General features: G+C 42.9%; 1 protein-coding gene across 12 annotated transcripts in view; it reads left to right on the top strand.

Moving 5' to 3' along the window:
- The window catches only part of FOXP1 (forkhead box P1), a 379,251-nt gene that overhangs the window by 199,122 nt on the left and 161,567 nt on the right, over positions 1–18,562 (top strand). For 7 of the 12 annotated variants that reach the window (XM_071756305.1, XM_071756320.1, XM_071756311.1 and 4 more), the window contains one exon: positions 14,838–15,019. In XM_071756305.1, coding sequence (XP_071612406.1) covers positions 14,849–15,019 — 171 coding nt within the window. In that variant the 5' untranslated portion in view covers positions 14,838–14,848. Of the gene's footprint in view, positions 1–5,979; positions 6,252–7,229; positions 7,871–10,061; positions 10,169–14,837; positions 15,020–18,562 lie in introns of those variants that run through there. The other 5 variants (XM_071756313.1, XM_071756307.1, XM_071756314.1 and 2 more) reach the window with 5 other exon arrangements.

Genomic DNA, 18,562 nt, shown 5'->3' with positions numbered 1-18,562 from the left:
TTCAGACACTGCCTTCAGTGCAGATTTTGAAGAGTACACACACATTGCTGGTTGTAAATGGCTCCTGCAGGCTGCTGGGGATTCAGCACCATTTGCTGAAGCACGAAGCACTGGTGAAAGGACTTGGGCACAGATCCTATGAGGAGAGGCTGAGGGAGCTGGGGGTGTTGAGGCTGGAGAAGAGGAGGCTCAGGGGAGACCTCGTCACTCTCTCCAACTCCCTGAAAGGAGGTTGGAGCCAGGGGGGGGTTGGGCTCTTTTCTCAGGCAACTCTCAGCAAGACAAGAGGGCACAAGAGGTCTCAAGTTGTGCCAGGGGAGGTTTAGGTTGGACATCAGAAAGAATTTCTTTACGGACAGGGTGATCAAGCATTGGAATGGGCTGCCCAGGGAAATAGTGGATTCTCCATCCCTGGAGATATTTAAAAAGAGACTGGATGTGGCACTCAGTGCCATGGGCTGGGAACTGCAGCAGGAGTGGATCAAGGGTTGGACTTGATGATCTCTGAGGTCCCTTCCAACCCAGCCAATTCTATGATTCTATGACTCTTCCAATCCAGGGCCAAACAGCTGTTTTTTTGGAGAGGTTAAGGTGCCATGGCACTGTTCACTGGGATGCTGTTGCATTGGCATTCAGGTATGGAGGAGCTGTGGGCAGCCCCAGGAGTGCTCAGGTTGCTGTCTGATGTTGGCCAAGGCAAGCTGGAGAGGCTGGTTTAGTGTCCCAGTGCCTCCTCTCTGCAGTTGGCTCTCCTTCTCCCAGCCAGCTCTGATGGTGGCTTAGAGATGGGCATTGCTGCTCAGCCATGAGTGATGCACAAGAGGGATTAAGAGCTTGGCTTCTTGTGTCCTGACTCACAAGTAGGCATATGTGCTTTTCTTTTTTTTTTTTTTTTTGGTGAGTAGAAACAAATCATTTTTTGACAGAGCTTTTTTAGGGACTTTTCTCAGGCACAAGATGAAATTCTGAGGTGGAAAAAATTCACACTTTCTTCTTTCCCCTCTATTGGGCCAGTGTGGTGAGGACCAACTGTATTTTTGTGTGCTTGGGATCCATGTTGAGCATGTGGCTGTTGAGGAACATGTGCTCCACATCTCCTGCACCAGAAATGTGGTGGGGTGGGATCCTTACTCTGGACCCAGACTGGAGCTGTTCCTGGGAAAGAAAAATTTAAAGCTGGGGAGCTTCTGTCCCAATTATTCTGTTCTGGCTGATGCTAAACCAGTATCTTGGGTACTTCCAGTGTGTGTGTGTGTGTTAATTTACATGCCTGAGCTCATGGGCACGTGTATGGTTTCTTTTCTGTGTTCTGCTGTTTTAGCTGTAATGGGATAGGGCAAGCCAAGGAAACTGTGTATGTTCCCACAAAGGCTTAGCTAAGTGCATTTTTCTTATTGTATTATGGGCCTGATTCTTGAAGGGGTTTAGATGCTCTCAGTTGTGGGTGCTCAGCATTTTTGCAAGTCACCCAGCTTAGAAGTTGGTGGTTGTGTTTTGTTTGTTTTTTTTTTTTAACGGGGGAAAAAACATTTTTCCCTTTGCATCTCCTTAAACTGAAACCACTAAAGGGCCCTGGGTTAGTTTTCCACACACAAGCACATGCTGATGGGAGCAGAAGAGGGACTGCAGGTCTTAAAAGGCTTTAAGTGAGTGGAAACAAGGAGTCCTAATGAAAATGGTGTTGCAACTTAATTGTAGTGGGTGTGCCTTTGTTTGCGAAAAGAAATGAAAGTGCTGGAGGCTGAAGTGCTTTCTTTGTCCTCAGAATAGTGAGGAGAGTGGTGTAAACTTCCCTGGCCAGTTTGGCCAAGATGTCAAGGACCTGCAGGGCTTTGTGCACACTGGGACCCTTTCCATGGACTTTGAGACTTGGACTATCCATCCTTTCCTTGCTCTCCAGGAATACCTTGTTTTGCCCAGTGGCCCTTTCTTGGGTTCCCTAAGGGCCTTCTTAAAAGGTGTCTTGTTGATGTCACAGGTTCATTGCATTCGGGGAAGCCAAAGTGGGTTTTTTCCAATGGTTTTGGGGTTCATGAGTTGCCCCCTGGGTGGAGATGCAAAGCTCCATGTAGCCAGTGATAAATTTATTGAAGGCAAAGGGGCTTGTACCTCTCAGCCCACTCTCTTGGACCTCTTTGGAATGGTTCATGAACCCCTTCAAATCTGGTGCCTGGTGGCCACCAGCCCCACTGCTGTCTTCTGCTTCAGCTACCCTGTGCCCCAGAGAAACATGATCCATTTTAAGTAGATGCTGTTTGCAGCATCTTGGACTTGCTGTGTGAAGATGAGAAATGTTCACATAAATTCTTTAAATAACATCTAGTAGTGTTGAATGCACAGAATTATAAAACATTTTTATATTCTGAGCCTCATTTGCATCTTCACATTAAAAGCTGTGGTTTTCTTTTCAGGGAATGGTTGCAAGATCTGATTTGTTTTGAAATCAAAGCTAAATTTGTGTTCTTGCATTCCTCTTTGCCCTTCATTTGACAAATTTTTCTTGTTCTATAAATACAGAATTGTAAACAAGGGCTAATCCTTAGCAACAACCTGGAAAGTTAACATTTCTCTCTAGCTCCTTTTATAATTAGTTCAGACACTCTGAATATGATGTGATTTACACACAGTACTCCTAAAGCCAGGAGGTACTAATACCTTGTTAGAGAACTGGGGAAGAGTACTTGCTTTTGTATTTGCCATATAACATAATTGCACTGCTTTTTCCTTCATAAGATGATGTTTCAAGATGCTTTTTACTTTACATTTGAAAAATGGAAAGCTTCTGCTTTTGCATTTGGCTGAAATTGTCTTAAATGTGTTTTCCCTCCTGCAGCAGTCAACATTGTCAAAACATTTTGAAAAGTACATTTTAATAATATGGGTTAAGACCATCATTATATTAATTTAATTCTCGTTGTAGGTAAATTCATAGGATGCTTCTGCTTTGTCATAAAAGTTTTTCAGAGTAAACATCATCTGTTTTCCCTGTGCTGAAAAGAAAGATATAATATGCTCATGGAAAGGATAAATCCCTTGTGGTAAAATTGTTAAACCATATCTTGAACAATCTTTCTCCCGTGGTCCATCCTTTTATTTAATTTTCATTTAATTTTGTTTTGTTCTGTTTATATTTGTTCAGGGAGTGTTTTTGTAGTGTTAATCTGTGTAAGCCCCATGCAGCTGAGAACTGCAGCTCCCAAAAGGCTGTGATTAAAACATTATGGATGTGGCAAACCACAAATGCAAAAGTAAGTTTACAGTTAGATTTTCTTCATAAAATATTTTATTCAAGTTTTGTAATACCTTGGTATCGTGGTCAGCGTTGCCATAAAAATCCTGTGTTATATGGAATGATACAATCTGTGAAGCATTTCCCATTATGTAGACACCATGTCTTTAAATTATAGCAATTTCTTAAGATTTTAAAGCAAAATGAGCTCTTAGAAGTGTGATTAATAGCAGGGAATGAGGCTAACACTGGGTCATCAGTGGCACTCCATTACAAAAAAGGTTGGACTAATAAAAGCATCCATCTATCTGACCAATAAAGCATTTGAATGATATGCTTATAGTTTTTATCATACCTTAGTTACTTTGTACTGAATAAACTGTGATTTTACGTGCTGGAAAAGGAGCGTGGAGCAGGCAGCACGGCTGAAGTGAGAGCAGTTGTCTGGAGTAGGGAAATATCAGGACTTTTATGTGAAGCTTGATGTTTTCAGAAGCCTTCAGGTTGCGGTGTCTACATTTTTGAAGCTGCTGTGAAATATCTAAATCCCCCCTGACCCCTTCCTGCCTGCCCACAGCCATTCGGTGAGGCTGGCCCTGGCTGTCCTGCAGGGAGGGGAGAAAGGAGGGTATTGTGTGTAATCATTAATTCAGAGTTAAGTCCCCAGCAGCCCCAGACATCAGAAATCCTCTGCTGAAGCAGAGGAACTGGGGCAGCACTTCTGTTTGCCTGGTGTGAGGACACCAGCCCCATCCTCCTGTCCCACCTTTCATCCTGCCTGCTATTATGCTGTCAACCTGATGTATTAAAAAATAGGAGGTTGCCTGAACAATACAGCATTTGGGTTTTATTTAAATGCCTGCCTTATTAGTAGGTTGTACTGATTTCTTGGGTTTGAACCTTTTTTTATTTTAATTTTTTTCTTCTTCCCTACTGCAACAAAAGGCTAAATATTTTCTGAAAAGGGAAGCGGAGATTCTTGTCCAGGATTCCATGGATGTCCAGGATTGTGCTGTGAAGAAAGGTGCCAAGTATTCTAAAACTTGTGAAAAAAAATTATGAGGGGGGAGGCTTCTGGCCACCATTGTGTTTGCACATGAAATAGCAAAGGAGAGGAGGGAAGTGCCAGGGCCAGCTGTTACTGTAGATGCTTCACTTATTTGAAACTGGGATGATTTTACTGGATGTTTGGTGCTGGTGTTCATCAGAAGGTGATGGTGAACCAGGTGGGGCCCAGTATGCATCTTGGAGAAAAAAAGAACCTGTTTTATAGAACACAACTACATCCTCTACCCACATTCAACTAGTCCAACATCTGAAAGGGTGCGTTTTCCATAGGAGAGGGATGAAGAGACTTCTGGAGGTCACAAGCAGGAATGTAACCCAGAGCCCTGGATTAACCCCTACCAATAGGACCATCCATCTTCTCTCCCTGTGTTTTGGATCTTTCCTGAAATTCATGGTCAAGATAGAGAAGCTTCCCTGGAGGAGCATTGTGATGGACAACTTCTCAAGTGTGATGGGGATGAGAGGCAGGACAGGAAAGGCTTTCTGGAAGGCCCAAACCTTGAAGACTAATGCCACAGTGCCTTGGGGCCAAGAGGTAGATGTTGGGTGAGAACCAGTTAGGTGCCAGAGGTCTCAGTTGTGAAAAGGCCACCTCACAGGGTGTTCTGCTCCCCCCTTGGGTTAAGAAAAAGAAACTAGGGAGAAATGCAAAGGTTGGAGAATGGTGATTGGAGGCAGAAACATGAGAGCTGGGATGGGAGAGAGAAAAGACCATGTCTTACCATAGGCAGGGATGTGTGTGTGAAACATCAGCCATGTACATGGCCATTCTGGACAGACTGTGTAGAAAGCCATCAATTTGCTTGTTGTTTTTAGGGGAGAAATGAAAATTTTGCATCTCGCCTCTTGCAGTCACTGATTTTTTTTTTTAATTTTTTTTTTTTTTTTAATGTAAATAGATCTTTCACATCAGTGGTTTGGCCGGTAGATCTTGTTTTCTAAAACACTTTCAAGTGTTTTCAGCTCCTTTCCCTACCCTTTATCAGAACAGATGCACAGCTCTGTGTTTTCCCCTGCTGCCTTGTTGTCTGGAGGTTGCACAGCAAGACTGCAAAGGCTTTTTTGTTTGTTGTTGTTGAAGGGGAGGGAAAAAACCCTCAATCCACAGAAGAGTTAACAGGATCTCACTTGATCTGCTGGTTTATGCAATGAGTAATGTGAGGTTGGTAACAGCAAATTGTTGTTTATAAGCAAACATGGCACTGTGTAAACAAGAAGGCCTGGTCCCCAACTGGTTTGATTTCATGGTGGTCAGCAGCTGATGTATGTAATGTACAACCTTTCTGCTTCTCAAAATGTCAGAAGAATGACTATTTGTTTGTCTTGAGTTCTTCCCAGCTGTTTACTCTGTAATGCATTTGCCTCAACCTTGATTCCCAAAGAGTGGCCCCTTTCTCCTCCCTGCTCTGTTTACATTAGTCCTGCCCCGAGTGTCACCTATGAAATCTGTTGATTATTCCACCTGGTTAATGTTAAATTGCTCTTGCAAGATGATGTGTTTGTTCATAAACACAAATGCTGGGCCCCTTGTTTACTGTACCCATGGCAGCAATCAGTTATTAAACAAATATTGCTTTGTTTGCGGGTGTGAGCAGCAGTTTATCCTGCAAGGTCTGGAAAAAAAAAAAAAAACAAAAACCTTTAAATGCTGGGATTTTGATAAAGGAGAAAAAGGGGAGCTTGTCCCTGGAATGTGGCTGAAACTCACTTTGGTTTGCTTTGCTTATCTTTAACTTGGGTGAAGGGGCTAGAAAGATTAGCAAGTTGTTTGGTTTTTCCAAGAGATTTCCTTAGTGTAATGATATCTATCCAGTTGTTTGCTTTTTTCGGAAGGGAGAGAGCACTCCTGCAAGACGACAAGCACAGCAGTAGGTGGCTGATGGCTAGAAAATCCTGCATGGAGCAAAGAAGGAGTTAGAAGGTCTAGGACAAAGATAGAGAGGCTATGAACCAGGTAATCACCCCAAAAAAGTACAGCCTTGCTTTCTGTGTCTGGTTTCTCTCTTTTTCTCCTGGCTGATATAAATTGCTGCCTGTGCCCTCGTTTGAGCTGGAAGATGTGAAGCTTTCCCTTTTATTTCTGAGGAGGATCTGTTTTCCAAACAGAGCTGTTTGAATGGGGAGAAAATACCAAATTTAAAAAGGCGCCCCGTGACTCCTCCTCCTGGGAGGGAGATGACAGAGCTGCTTTTCTTCTTTTTCTAACTGGAAAACTGCGTTTACATCTGCTAATTTCTCTGTGCTGGCTGTTTGCTTTTTGGGTTTTGGGAGTCCTAATTAGAGAGAGCCATCCTGGCAGTTGTTGGCTTTTGGGTTGCTTTGCAAATGAGCAAGCAAAACTCTGCTCATACCATCTTTGTTTTTCAAAATGAGTGTTTGTTATTGTTTCTGAATGGGGCTTAGATTTCAAATGCCAGGCAGGACCTGTTAGCACTAACAGTAAATTGTTAGGGCTTGGAACACAAAGGGAGTGAACCCTCTCAGAGTGACCTTGAGAAAGAAATGTTAACTTTTTTTTTTTTTTTTTTTTTTTTTACAAAGGTGGTGTCTGTGCCTTTTTATGTCTATCAGTTGAACACAGTATCTTGAATATACCTTTATAAGAAGCTTTTGAAGGGATAAAATTAAATAATCGTCCTTGTCGTCCCGGAAGCAACAAATATGTATTAAAAATGTTGGTGTGCTGTAGTCACTATCTCACACCAGTGGTCCAAACATCCTGCTCTTTTTGGCTACTTAAAAGTGGTGTCAGGGCTGGAGGGGAAGCAGGAGGTACCTGAAGTGTGGAGGTGGACAAACCAGTCAATAATTGACTCGTGTTACTGCAATGAATCAAACTTTGGCTGCTTAAAACTAAATGAAAATAGCGAAGTGAAAATTCTTTTGTGCAAAGTTACACCTGGCTTTGAGGTGTTTTTTTTTTTTTGACTTCTGGAGGCTGGTAGAGAGTTTAGCAATGTTTTGATGGAGGGGGTGGGAGTCTTTATTTCATCTGCAGCCAGGACTTGGTCTTGCAGGGTTTGATATTGTCTTATTGTAGTGGTGCTGCTGCTGCCTAGCAGAAACCAACTGTATTTACTATATGCAAGTTGGGCCTTTTGTTTAGTGGAATAGTCTCCTGGTTTTCTGGGAGTTTTTGTTGCAAGCTCTGAGCAGTGTGCATACAAACAAGTAAGTCCTGGGTTGTGAGGGAGTAACTCTGCAGTTTCTGTTCCTGTTTTACATGAAACTACTGCAGTGCCCAGGCTGGGATGAGCAGGTGGGGACATCCCAAGGGACACTGGCACCAAGGCAGCTCTCTGCCTCCCCGTGCTGTGGTTCAGCATCCCTTCTTCTGAAGGAGTTTTTCTTCTTCTAGTGCAGGTGGTGCTCATGTCCATGCTGTAGCCCCCCCGCCCCCCACAGTCGTTCAGTGCAGTCAAGTGTGGCTTTTTGTTTGCTTTGGGGTTTTTTTTTTATTTCCATCCAAATAAATGATGGTCCCACCAATGGTAAGGATGATTTCTGTCAAGCTCATGGCTGAAAGACAGCTCTGCCCAGGAGAGAGGAAGGAACCTCACTCTGCTGCTGATGGTATGTAAATCATTACATCATATTTGCCAGTCCCTTGGAAGTGTCCCAGCCCCAGAGCTTTTATGCAGCTATGGCATGAGCTTCATGCTGAAGATGGATTTTAATAGCTGTCAAGTTGAGAGGCAGAGATTCAGCTGGAGGTGGCTTGGGAAGGGGGTTTGTTTATCCAAGGTGAGACTGGGAGGAACTTCTGTGCGGATGTGTGGAATGAAAGGAGGATACAAAAAGCTTTTTCAGGGATAGCTGAGTTGTCCATCATCTCAGCCCAATGCTTTGGGCCTTGCTTCAAGGAAAGGAGTGAGAGCTGTTATCTTCACAGCTTGGTGTGTTTTGGTGCTCTAGGTTTTCATGGGGACCAGATCTAGCTGTTTTGAGCAGAACAAATGGCAACCTTTTCACGTCTCAATTAATTTTCCTTGGATTTGTTTATTCTCTGTTCTTACTGTTTGTGGTCAGCAACATTCTCAGCAGTAGAGATTTCCTCAGGGGTAAGGCCATGACTGATTCTCTAAGAAGTTAAGTTGCTTGACCATGATTTCACAGTAAGTCAGTGTGGCACAAGTGGGATTGGGCTCCTGACCCTCCTTCCCTTCTCACCACAGCTGTCTTACATGTCAGCTCCAGCCAGAGCATCAGTCTGAGCTGCCTCCAGATGATCTTAGGTTCTGGTGGCCTTGCAATATATCATGCTGCTGGGAAGAAGTAACCTAAGCAGTTGAAGCCGAGCACATGCACGGTGAAAGAGGTTGTGTCGTTATATGCAGTTAAATAAATAAAAAGTTGTGTCAGGATGTATCTAGACAGGAGCAGGTGAAGCTGCTACTCGGGGGACCTGAGGGTGGCAAGTGAAGAAAAACCCTGGTACAGATTTGGGCTGCTGGAAGTTCAGCTTCTCACTAACACGAGTTCCAGGGAGGAGGCAGTACAACCCATGTCCTTCTCCTGATGGCCAAGGTGATGTGCTCAGGCACCTTTGGACAACCTGGCTTTTCACTCACTAAATTTAGTTAGGGCTTCATGGTTTTTTCCTTGTTCCTTTTTTACCTTCCACAGATCTGCATCACTGAGTAGCTCTTCCCCAGCTTTGGGAAGGCAGGGAGAGGGAGCAGCCCCATGGGAGCCAAATGCCAGGGCTGTGGGGATGTTCTGAGAGCAAAGGGATTTGTTTCCCTTCCCTGGGGAGGCTCAGCACATCACCTCTGCTCAGCACATCCCTTCAAGCTCTGTCAACCCAAGGCTTGGGATGAGTCCAGTGGCAGGAGAGCATCAGGGCTGCCCCTGTGTCAGGAGGCAAAGCCAGGGATGTGCTGAGGATAATCCCATTTCTGCTGGACCCTTTACTTCCTAAGCACTAAATGAAATTTCAGATTTTAGATAGGTCTAGACATATACAGTGCACGATAAAGTTGATAATACATTAATCATTTTTAACAACAGGTAATATGCATAATTTATGGTGTTACAGTGCTATCTTTTTTGATATTTATGATGGATAATGCTCAGTTTTTGCCCTCATATTACTGCTTTAAATTATACCACAAGAAAATTAATGAGAAAGTAGATTTATGGGTTTCATTTGTTTGTCAATTCTGAAATTAATTGGGTGTTAATTTTAGCCGTCCCTCATCAGACCAGGTCTTTAGTATGTGTGCATTACTTTGCATTCATTGAAGCCTACCTCCCATTTACTGTGGGTCACTAGCTTTGCATACATTAAAATAGCCCTCAGGCTCATTCTCTTGATTACTTTTTGAACTGCCATGCATTAGAAAATTTACGCCTTTCTTTTATAATTATGAACATTCTCTGTTGGAAGGTGGTGCTTGCATAACAGCAAGTACACAGTCTTGCTCCAGCCATATAAGATCATATAGCAAATCCCAATACGTTTTTGTTCTAATCCTAGAAAACAGCACTCTTGACAATCTTTGTTGTGTGAGCTTCATCCTTTGAAATTTCAAGGATCCATTTTAATGCACTGAATTACCTCTTTAAGCTGAGGAAATATCAAAGGATTTCACCTCGGCGCTGTCTCTTTGTTTCCTCTTTCCACACATCCCATGCGTGTTCCTCCCTTGCCTTGTTCCAGGTTTGCCTCTCCTCCTCCAAACTCCACTCTCAGCCCTGACTCAGCATCTCTTTCCAGGACAGCAGAGCCTGACTTGCTCTGTTCCTTACTATTTCAGTTGGTTCTTAAAGATCATCCCTAATTGCTCTTCGAATCCCCTTCATCCCTCCTCATACTCCTGCTCGGCTCAGCAACCACCAGCGGTGTGTGGGCGAGTGGCCTTCAAAGGGGTAAGCATGAAGTTTTATCCAAAAAGTCCCCTTAATGTACTGACAGTTGATCTATAGTTAGTTAGTACATAATTATACCTAAAATACACCCTGTCAGCAGGATAAATGACGGCTACTGAAAACTAAAAGCATGACGGGTATTCACCCATCTGCAGTGAGGAGAGCAGAGGGGTTTGTAAGTTGAGAAAGAAAGGCTGGGGAGTTCAGCGTGATCTGATTTACTTAAATCGTGCCATATGTTAGGATGGCTCTTTCTAATAGTCCTGCTAACCACAAACAGGAGGCAGGGAGAAGTCATCGGGTCCACCTGGCTCGTTTGGACTCCCCTCCCCGGCGTTATTTCTGCACTTAGCGCCGTGGCAGCCCCGGAGCTGCTCATGTGAAGCTGGCTGATTCACAGTTAATTGTGACATGGTGTAATTTAGTAAATGAGCAGATGAACATCTGTACGCCTTCCCCCACGGTAGATCAAAGCCTCACCTTACACAAGGCTTTTGAATTCCACTGGTGAATCCTGGTTCTTTTGCTGAACTCGTGGATGACGGGAGGATGCTGCTGGTGGCCTCGCCGACCTAAAGGTGGTGGGGTGTCAGCTCTTGGAGATGGGGGTTCCAGCATGGGCTGGAGACCATCAAAGCATGTTCCTGGAAAAATTCAAGTTGTGGTGGGATGCAGAGCCTGAGGCAATTTCCCCCACTGGGTACTTGCTCCAAAGACACTGGGACTAAGAGGGACCACCTGGGAGCTGGGCAGGGGTCTCCTGGAAAAGCCATTGCTGATAAGAGGCAGTGCCAGGGGGCTGCTCCTGCCTTGCTTTTGGACCTGTGCTGGGGGTAAGAAGCAGCTTTGCTTGTGCTTTGTGTATCAGTCACCTTGCCAGTCAAGTTCTGGAGCATGTTTCATTTTCAAGAGGTAAATTCTCACCTTTGCTGTGTTTTGTTGTCATGAAAAACTTCCAGACACTTTTTGGATTTTTTATAATTCTACAGAGAAGTGCTCTAAAGTTAGTCCTGAGCTTGGTCTGGGGAACTGCTAGCAACAAATAGGTAAAAGGTTTACTTATAAACCATGCATGTATGGACAGCATGCCTGCTGGATAACTCGGGACTAGATTTTATCATTTGATCCCTTAAAACTGATTTTACCATTAATTCTTATGTCTACAGAAGTAGAAATTTATTTGATATCTGTGTTGTGTTTAATTTACATGTCCTTTCATGGCTGGGCCAAGTTCTTTAAGGGCATTTATTCTGCTTCATATAAATAATTGATCAGCCAAGTTAATTTACTTCTGCCTGACTTGGTCAACCTTAATTAACTGCCTTGAAATAAAGACTGAACTTTTTGTTAGCTCAAAATCTTTCACAAATGTGAAAGACAAGGGCTGTATTATGACAGCGTTTTTGCTCTAGCAGTGTTCCCAGGGGACAGAAATGCACAGGATCTTTATGTGCATTATATATATTTGTAAACACCCCTAAGTACTAAGAGCAGAAGCAAAATTATCAGCTTTGGAAGTAACTGTGAAACACATGGGTTGCATTCTGAACATGTAGTCCAGGCTGAGTCAGGAACCACACTAAAACAAAGAATCTCAGGCCCAGAAGACCCAAGGGGTAGTTTTTTAAAGGTGGTGAGATGCTTGAAGATGTAGGATGGTGCTTATTCAAGGAGTCTTCAAAATGTCTTGCCAGATGCCTCTGTGTGTGGCGAGGCATTTAAATACATCTGAATATCAGTCCCTTAGTTTTTCAGGCTTGCAGCAAGTCCTTCTTCTGACGAGTACTTCAGTCAGTAAATCCTCCCTCATGCTGACATTAAACAATGCTGCTTGGTCTTTAGAAACTATGTGAGTAGAAGAATTGCAGAAATTGCACACTCCAGTGCCCACCTCCTGCCTGCTAATCTCCATGCTTAGCATTGCTCATCTGAATTGTCCAGTGGAGCTGTAACACCTGGTGGTTGGGATGCTGTGGACTTCATTAGCACAGAACGTTTTCAAAATTAAGATTCCTTCAGGTTCTGGCTTTTTCATTCAAAACGCCTACACTGGAGTCCTCAGAAAGGGGATTTGATTCAGGGAAAGTTCACATCTGGCCTGTACTGAAAACATTTTGACCAGGCTCTCAATAAATTATCTGTCCCCTACTTGTGCCCAAGTTACCTGGAAGCTGATGAGCTGTTGTCATCCTTGACAGAGTGCCTTGCTTTGATTCCACTCCCTGAAATTATATTCCATTACCCTGAATGTAACATATTGCCAAGGAGATGGACCAAACTCTAAGACTTTGGGTTTGTGTTTGGCTGTGCATCAAAGTTAGAGGTGGTTTTGTGTAGGTTAAGATGGTTTTAGTGAGAATCACTGCTGTGAGATTTTTAAGCCATGTTGATAGTAAGTTGTGTAAGAACAGTTCTTTTATGTGCTCCTTAGGATAAAACTTTACAAGTTGTTGTTCATACTGCAGCTTAGCTTTGGTTCCTTCAGAGGGGAAAAACATCTTTTCTCACCTTTAATAATATCAAGAGTCATGCTCTATCCCTCCTAAAACGAAATATCATAGAATTTTATTAAAAAATAAAATAAAATAGCTACTTCTACTGGTAAGATCCCATCTATTTTAAGCTGTAAAAATACATTTTCCTTTGCAAAGTTGATAGCAGAGTCATTCCACTTTGCAGAACACAGGAGATGGACGTGCTCTTTTGCTATTCAGTCCAAGTCAGAACATGGTATCTTGTATTTTATGAAAGCTTTTGTGGATTAGTGTGTTTCCTATAACAAATCATTGTGCATAACAGCTTCTTCAGCACTATTTTGGTTACTTGGGCTTGAGACCAAAATCACAGTTTGTGGTACTAGACCTGAAGCTTCAGTTCATTTGCCACCTAATCATGTTGCATGAAGTCAGCTTTGCTTTATTTTTTTTTTTTTTTTTTTCAGTTTTGAATGCCAGACTTCACTAACAGGCTTCTGTAAGACCCTCTCCTCTGTGCTGAGAGACAATTGTCTCAGCCATCCTCAGTGTGCCACCACCTCAGCTCATTTAGATGTGTTCAAAAAGACAAAAAATAATCGTTCTTGCAGGCTGATTTCCATGACATGATGCTTAATGACCAAACCAAACTGTGATTATTTATGTCAGCTCATATTTGTGACTACAGTGAAGAAATAAACAGTTTTATCTTTTCTCCCTTGAAATTCTCTGCCCCTGGGTCTGATGCTGAGAGTCCCCAGGGACCAGCAGACACCTGGGCAGCCAGCACTGGGAGGGGAATTGCTGTGCCCAGCTGGTACCATGGCTCTGAGCTCCAAATTACACGTGTGGAGTTCCCAGGGAAAGAGTTTTGCCCTGGTACTTTTCCACTGACATGCACTGCCCTCTCTCCCCTTTTTTATTTGGTATTTTCCACTTAAGATATTGGGGGGGAGAAGATTTTTCTTCTTCCTTCTGAATCAGGGCAATTACTGAATTCCAAGAAGTTCTTCCTTAAATATTAAGCATCTTACATCCAAGGTGAACTACCCTGCACAGAGGTTCCTATGTGCACAGGGTGAGTTAGGATGGAGTAGGTGATGCTCAGAACATGCTTTCTGTACTCTGTTTTCACAGGGTAGGGGTGAGAGGAGGAGCAAAAAGGAAGGGATGGGCTAGCAGAAGCAGAACAAGCTAATGGCATTTAAATCCTGTAACTTGGGGCCTATCAGGTGGAAATACCTATAAAACAAAAATCATCAAAGGATCTCAAAGGTCGTGGTTTGCAGCTGAGAAACTAACATATGTGCTTTGTTTGGGAAGGAGTTGTGCTGCCAGTTAGGTCCCAAAGAGGTGTGAATCCCAGGGGTAAACAAATGGGGAGTCATCCTCATCCTTGTTATGGGTCCTCTGACCCACACCCAGGGGCAGACACCCACCACAAATCAAGAGCTGTGCACACTGGCTCTGACTAGCTTGTGGCTTCTGAGATGATGTTTAGCCAAATAATGCAGAAAGCTCTTCACCATAAAGCCTTAGTACATCCAAAGTCAGACCAAACCCAAGAAATTTGCCAAGAAGACTTACTTTGTCAGCACTTGGAGCAGTTTGCCCCAGACAAAAAGTGATGGTGTCCAGCACGTCCCAGACTTGGCCTAATTTCCTTCAGGGTAATAAAAGGTGCTAATTTGGCAATACCACGGTGTGAATGGAAACTGAAATAGTGAATGCTCTGCTTCATCTACCTGCCCCTAGACACTCTGTGTAAAGTTTTTTTTTTATATTGTCCATCGTCTGTTGCAAAGGAATGACTCATCCCTTTCAAAGGAAAGCATCCAGATGTAACTAGAGAAATTTAATTATGGATTCTGTGTGTTCGTTCAAAAATATTTTTTTTTCTCTAAGGGAAAAAAGATGTTGAGCAAATAACACTATATTTAGAACAGAACTAACTTACTAAAATTATAGCTGTACCAACAGATAAATAAAGATAAACTAGTAGCATGAACCATTAATGAAAGATAAATCGTATGAAGGGAAATGACAAATGTTTACAGTTTCGGCAGGATTTAAAACAGGGCATGTCTCCTTATGTACAGCAACTGTTTTAACAGCTGCTTTTTTTTTTTTTTTCTGCTTTTTTTTTTTTTTTTTTTTTTTAATTTTTTTTTCTCCCCTCCCCTAAATTATTTCAGGTTTTTGAGTCATGATGCAAGAATCTGGGACTGAGACAAAAAGTAACGGTTCAGCCCTTCAGAATGGAGCGAGCGGGGGCAACCATTTACTAGAGTGCAGCCTGCGGGAAGTGAGAGCAAACGGCGAGACACCTTCAGTTGAGATTGGGGCTGCAGATTTAGCACATCTTCAGCAACAGCAGGTACTGTAAGATGTATTCCAAGTTGCCTACTTACAGCAAAAAGCACGAAGCATTTAACACCCCCCCCGTCCCATCCCGTCCCCCCGTCCCAAACGTTTCCTACTTGCCGGTCGGAGGATGCTTTTAGGACTTGCCTCTGAGATTCTGTGCATTTTTTTGTCAGTGGGGGTTTGCAGTCGTTAATGTTGAGGGAAACATTGGTGTTTTCTTCTGGGGGTCTTTTTTTTTTAATCATTCCCTGGAAATAGCCAAAGATCTGGGCTTGCTTCCGTTGGCTGAAAGTGTTGAGTCTGGTGGCAGTGATGGGGTGAACCGCTGTAGACAAATAACTGGTTTCCAAAATATGTCACTGGGTGGAAAGCAGACTAACATGAAGTTTTGTTTTTGCAACAGATTTTAATCTAACCTAGCAACCTCTATCAACAGAATGTTTTCCATTAGTGAGGGAGGCTGTGAAGGTAACTGCTGCGGCAAAATGGCAGAATAAGTAAATAAATACATCCCCTGTCAGTGCTCCTCAGTGCAGAAGAATAAGAACCAAATCGGGTGTTGGGCTTTAGGATTTTAATTAGTGTATTTTGGGGGAAGCGACCAAGTTCACCAGTGTAAATTTTCTGCGTAATATGGTTTGTCTTTTTTCTTTTCCCTGGTATAATTTTGTAACCCTCCAAGGAAATTTTACCCCAAAGTGCTGAGCATGTATCATTAACGTGTTTGGGAACAAAGGCATCAGCAGAGCCATGATGGACACCTAACCCTCGCTTTCTCTAATGCAATAACCATTGTTAAAACCTAAAGAAGCAATTGGCAGTGGGTTAAGACTCCCCTAATTGTACAGGGATCTTTTTAGCAGGTTGTTGTGGAGAACAAAAACCCCGCACTCCAAAGTACAGCAAACCAAAAGCTTGCAGAGGAGAGGGGACCCCATTTACCAGCCTAAGACAGAAAGCTGCCATAATTAAACGAGTCAGAAAAATGGATGACACTAAATGCAGAGACTTTGGTTGTTTCAATCATTTTCATCCTACAGGTTTTTACTTGAAGTGAGAATACCATCAGTGAGAAAATCACAGCCATGCTGAATTCATTACTGCAGTAGTCACACAAAACCACGGATAAAATTTCAATAACTGCAGGCCACAGTTGAGTAAACAGTTGCACTGAAACTTAATTCCTGTTGACTTTTCCCTCATTCTTCGCCAGGGGCACATTCTGATTCGTAGTGCAAAGACAACAGGGGTTACAGCTTTGATTAATATAGGACAGTAGAAGAGGAGTGGAACAGTAAAATATGTTCAACACAAAGGTCTTGTCTTAAAAAGGCTTCATATCAAAATGAGTTAATTACGCTGCATTTTCCAGAGGAGCTCTATGGAATTTTCCAGTGCTGCTTTGTGCAGAGGGAAGCAGAGAGGGGGGGGGTTCATGCAAACACACAGACACACGTGCACACTGTGGAATTGCTGAGATCTCTGCTCCTGCCACCAACCTTCCCTGCCAAGGCTTCTCCATAGCCATCCAGAGGGCTCTTGCCTCCTGGGGTAACCTGGTAATCTGCTGTGAAATGGGTTGTGTCACTCAACAGCCACCCATTAAAGAGTAGCACCCATTCATTCCTATGTGGGTCCTCCAGCTCTCCCCCAAATAGTGCCCAGCACAGTTCTGGGAGCTGCCAGTCCCCATGGGATGCAGGCAGAGAGCTGGGGGGAAGGGTTGCCAGGCTTGGGTTTGCTCTCACACAGCTCAGACTTGAGCTTATAGTTTATTTATCCTCTGCCAGTACAATAAACGTGGTCAGGGAGCTTGCATTTCTCTAAGTTCTTAAAAGACCTTTATGTTCTGTGTTTGAATTCTGCTGCTAATTGGTTTTGATGACTAACTTTTCCATGGAGTTTATCTTCTTGAAAGCAAGTTGATTGCAAAGTTTAAAACAGTTATTAAAAAAAAAAAAAAAAAAAAGACCCGATAACAACAAAATCAGAGCTAGCATAAAAATATCAATCTTTGTGTTTGGAAAACATTTTTAAATGCTGAAAAGAAGAAAAACCCGTTGTTTTCAGACAGCTAATGCAAGCATTTACAGATACACACACAACATGGAGCATAATGTTTAGATGTTTCCCCATATACAACATATGCTCTCAGGTCACTTAACAGAATGCGTTCTACACAACGCTCCTTCAATACAAATGAATGAGTTCTGAATTAAACAGCTATTTCTTAAGAGCATCTCAGTCAAATCTTTTCTTTTTGCCACCTGGCACTTGTTTTGTTTGGAAAATGGAAAAAAAAAAAAAAAATCAGTGAGGAGTAGCTTGAGCTTTGCTGTTGTGGTTCGTGGTGTGTCCCTGGGATGAGTGTGAAATCTGGACGTGCAATGGCTTGTGTAAAGCATCTGGGATGAATTTTGGTTCACATATTTTGTGGGACTTATCAACTTATGAGGACTAATAGCTTTGTTACCATGAGAAAGGAAAAGAGAAATTATACCTTTTATTTTATTTTATTTTGTTTTTAAGTTCTAATGGCCTTAGAAACATTTTAACTGGGAAAAACATGGAGCACCAGAGGTGTTTGTATGTTTGAAGGAGCAATGTGGGGTGTGAGCAATGTGGGGTGTGAGCACCCTTGTAGTAAGTGCAGGATGGACTTGTAGGACAAGTTTTGCACTTTCCATGTCATGTTAGGGTGATTCTGCCATGCAAGGAGGCAGAAAGCTATGTAAATTATTTTAGCATTAGTCTTGTAGTGTTCTGTTAAGCTGGGAGTGGCACATGGAGGGATGAGTTCTGCTGTGTATAATACAACCAATGATGTTTGTGTTTGTAATCATGAAGCAAGATAATTTTCAGAGAAAGCCAAAGCCATACAAGTGACTATTAAGGAAAAGCAAATTGGTGGAAGAGTTGGATAAAAATGGAAGTACATCAAGGAGACATTGCCCCAGAACCAGACTGAAAGGGAAGGAAAAAAACCCCTTTTTACCTGCAGTATTTTGGTACCTTCTGAGGGTGGCAGCTTCTTTTTTTCCTTCTGCTGCTTCCAGTGGTTGGCACCTTGTGGGAATGACAGTCAGGATGATCTAGAATGGGCAGGGTTTTTGGTGACCTGCCTGTAAAACCTGGAGGAGGAATGAAGGTCACCTGGGCCTTTGGACTTCCTGAAGGGACCAAAAATGGGCATTTGGAATGTGGTCAGGGAGTGGGGTTCAGGAGCTTGATCCCAAGGTGCCAATAAGGTCAGAACTAAGGGATGGGGCAGAAAACCTGGAAGAGGGTACCAGGCAATATCAGTTGGCTCTGAGGTGTTAGGGAAGACATCTGGGAGGTGCAAAATGGGTGTTGGAATGATCCAGAAGATGAAAGTCATGCATGGCAAGGGAAGCTAAGCTTGGGCAGAAAGTATGTAATGATGGGGTGACTCTTGCCTATGAAAGAGTAATAAATAAAGGGTTATGGGGACAAATTGCCTTTTAATGTGCATGATCACAGCTTTAGTTGCTGCAGTGGTTTCTGATGTCTACACAAATAGAAGGTTTGCTGC

This window comes from Heliangelus exortis, chromosome 12 (assembly GCF_036169615.1).
Source record: "Heliangelus exortis chromosome 12, bHelExo1.hap1, whole genome shotgun sequence".
NCBI classification, from domain to species: Eukaryota; Metazoa; Chordata; class Aves; order Apodiformes; family Trochilidae; genus Heliangelus; species Heliangelus exortis.
Note: the sequence above shows the minus strand (reverse complement) of the source record. Positions and strands in the feature narration are given on the sequence as shown.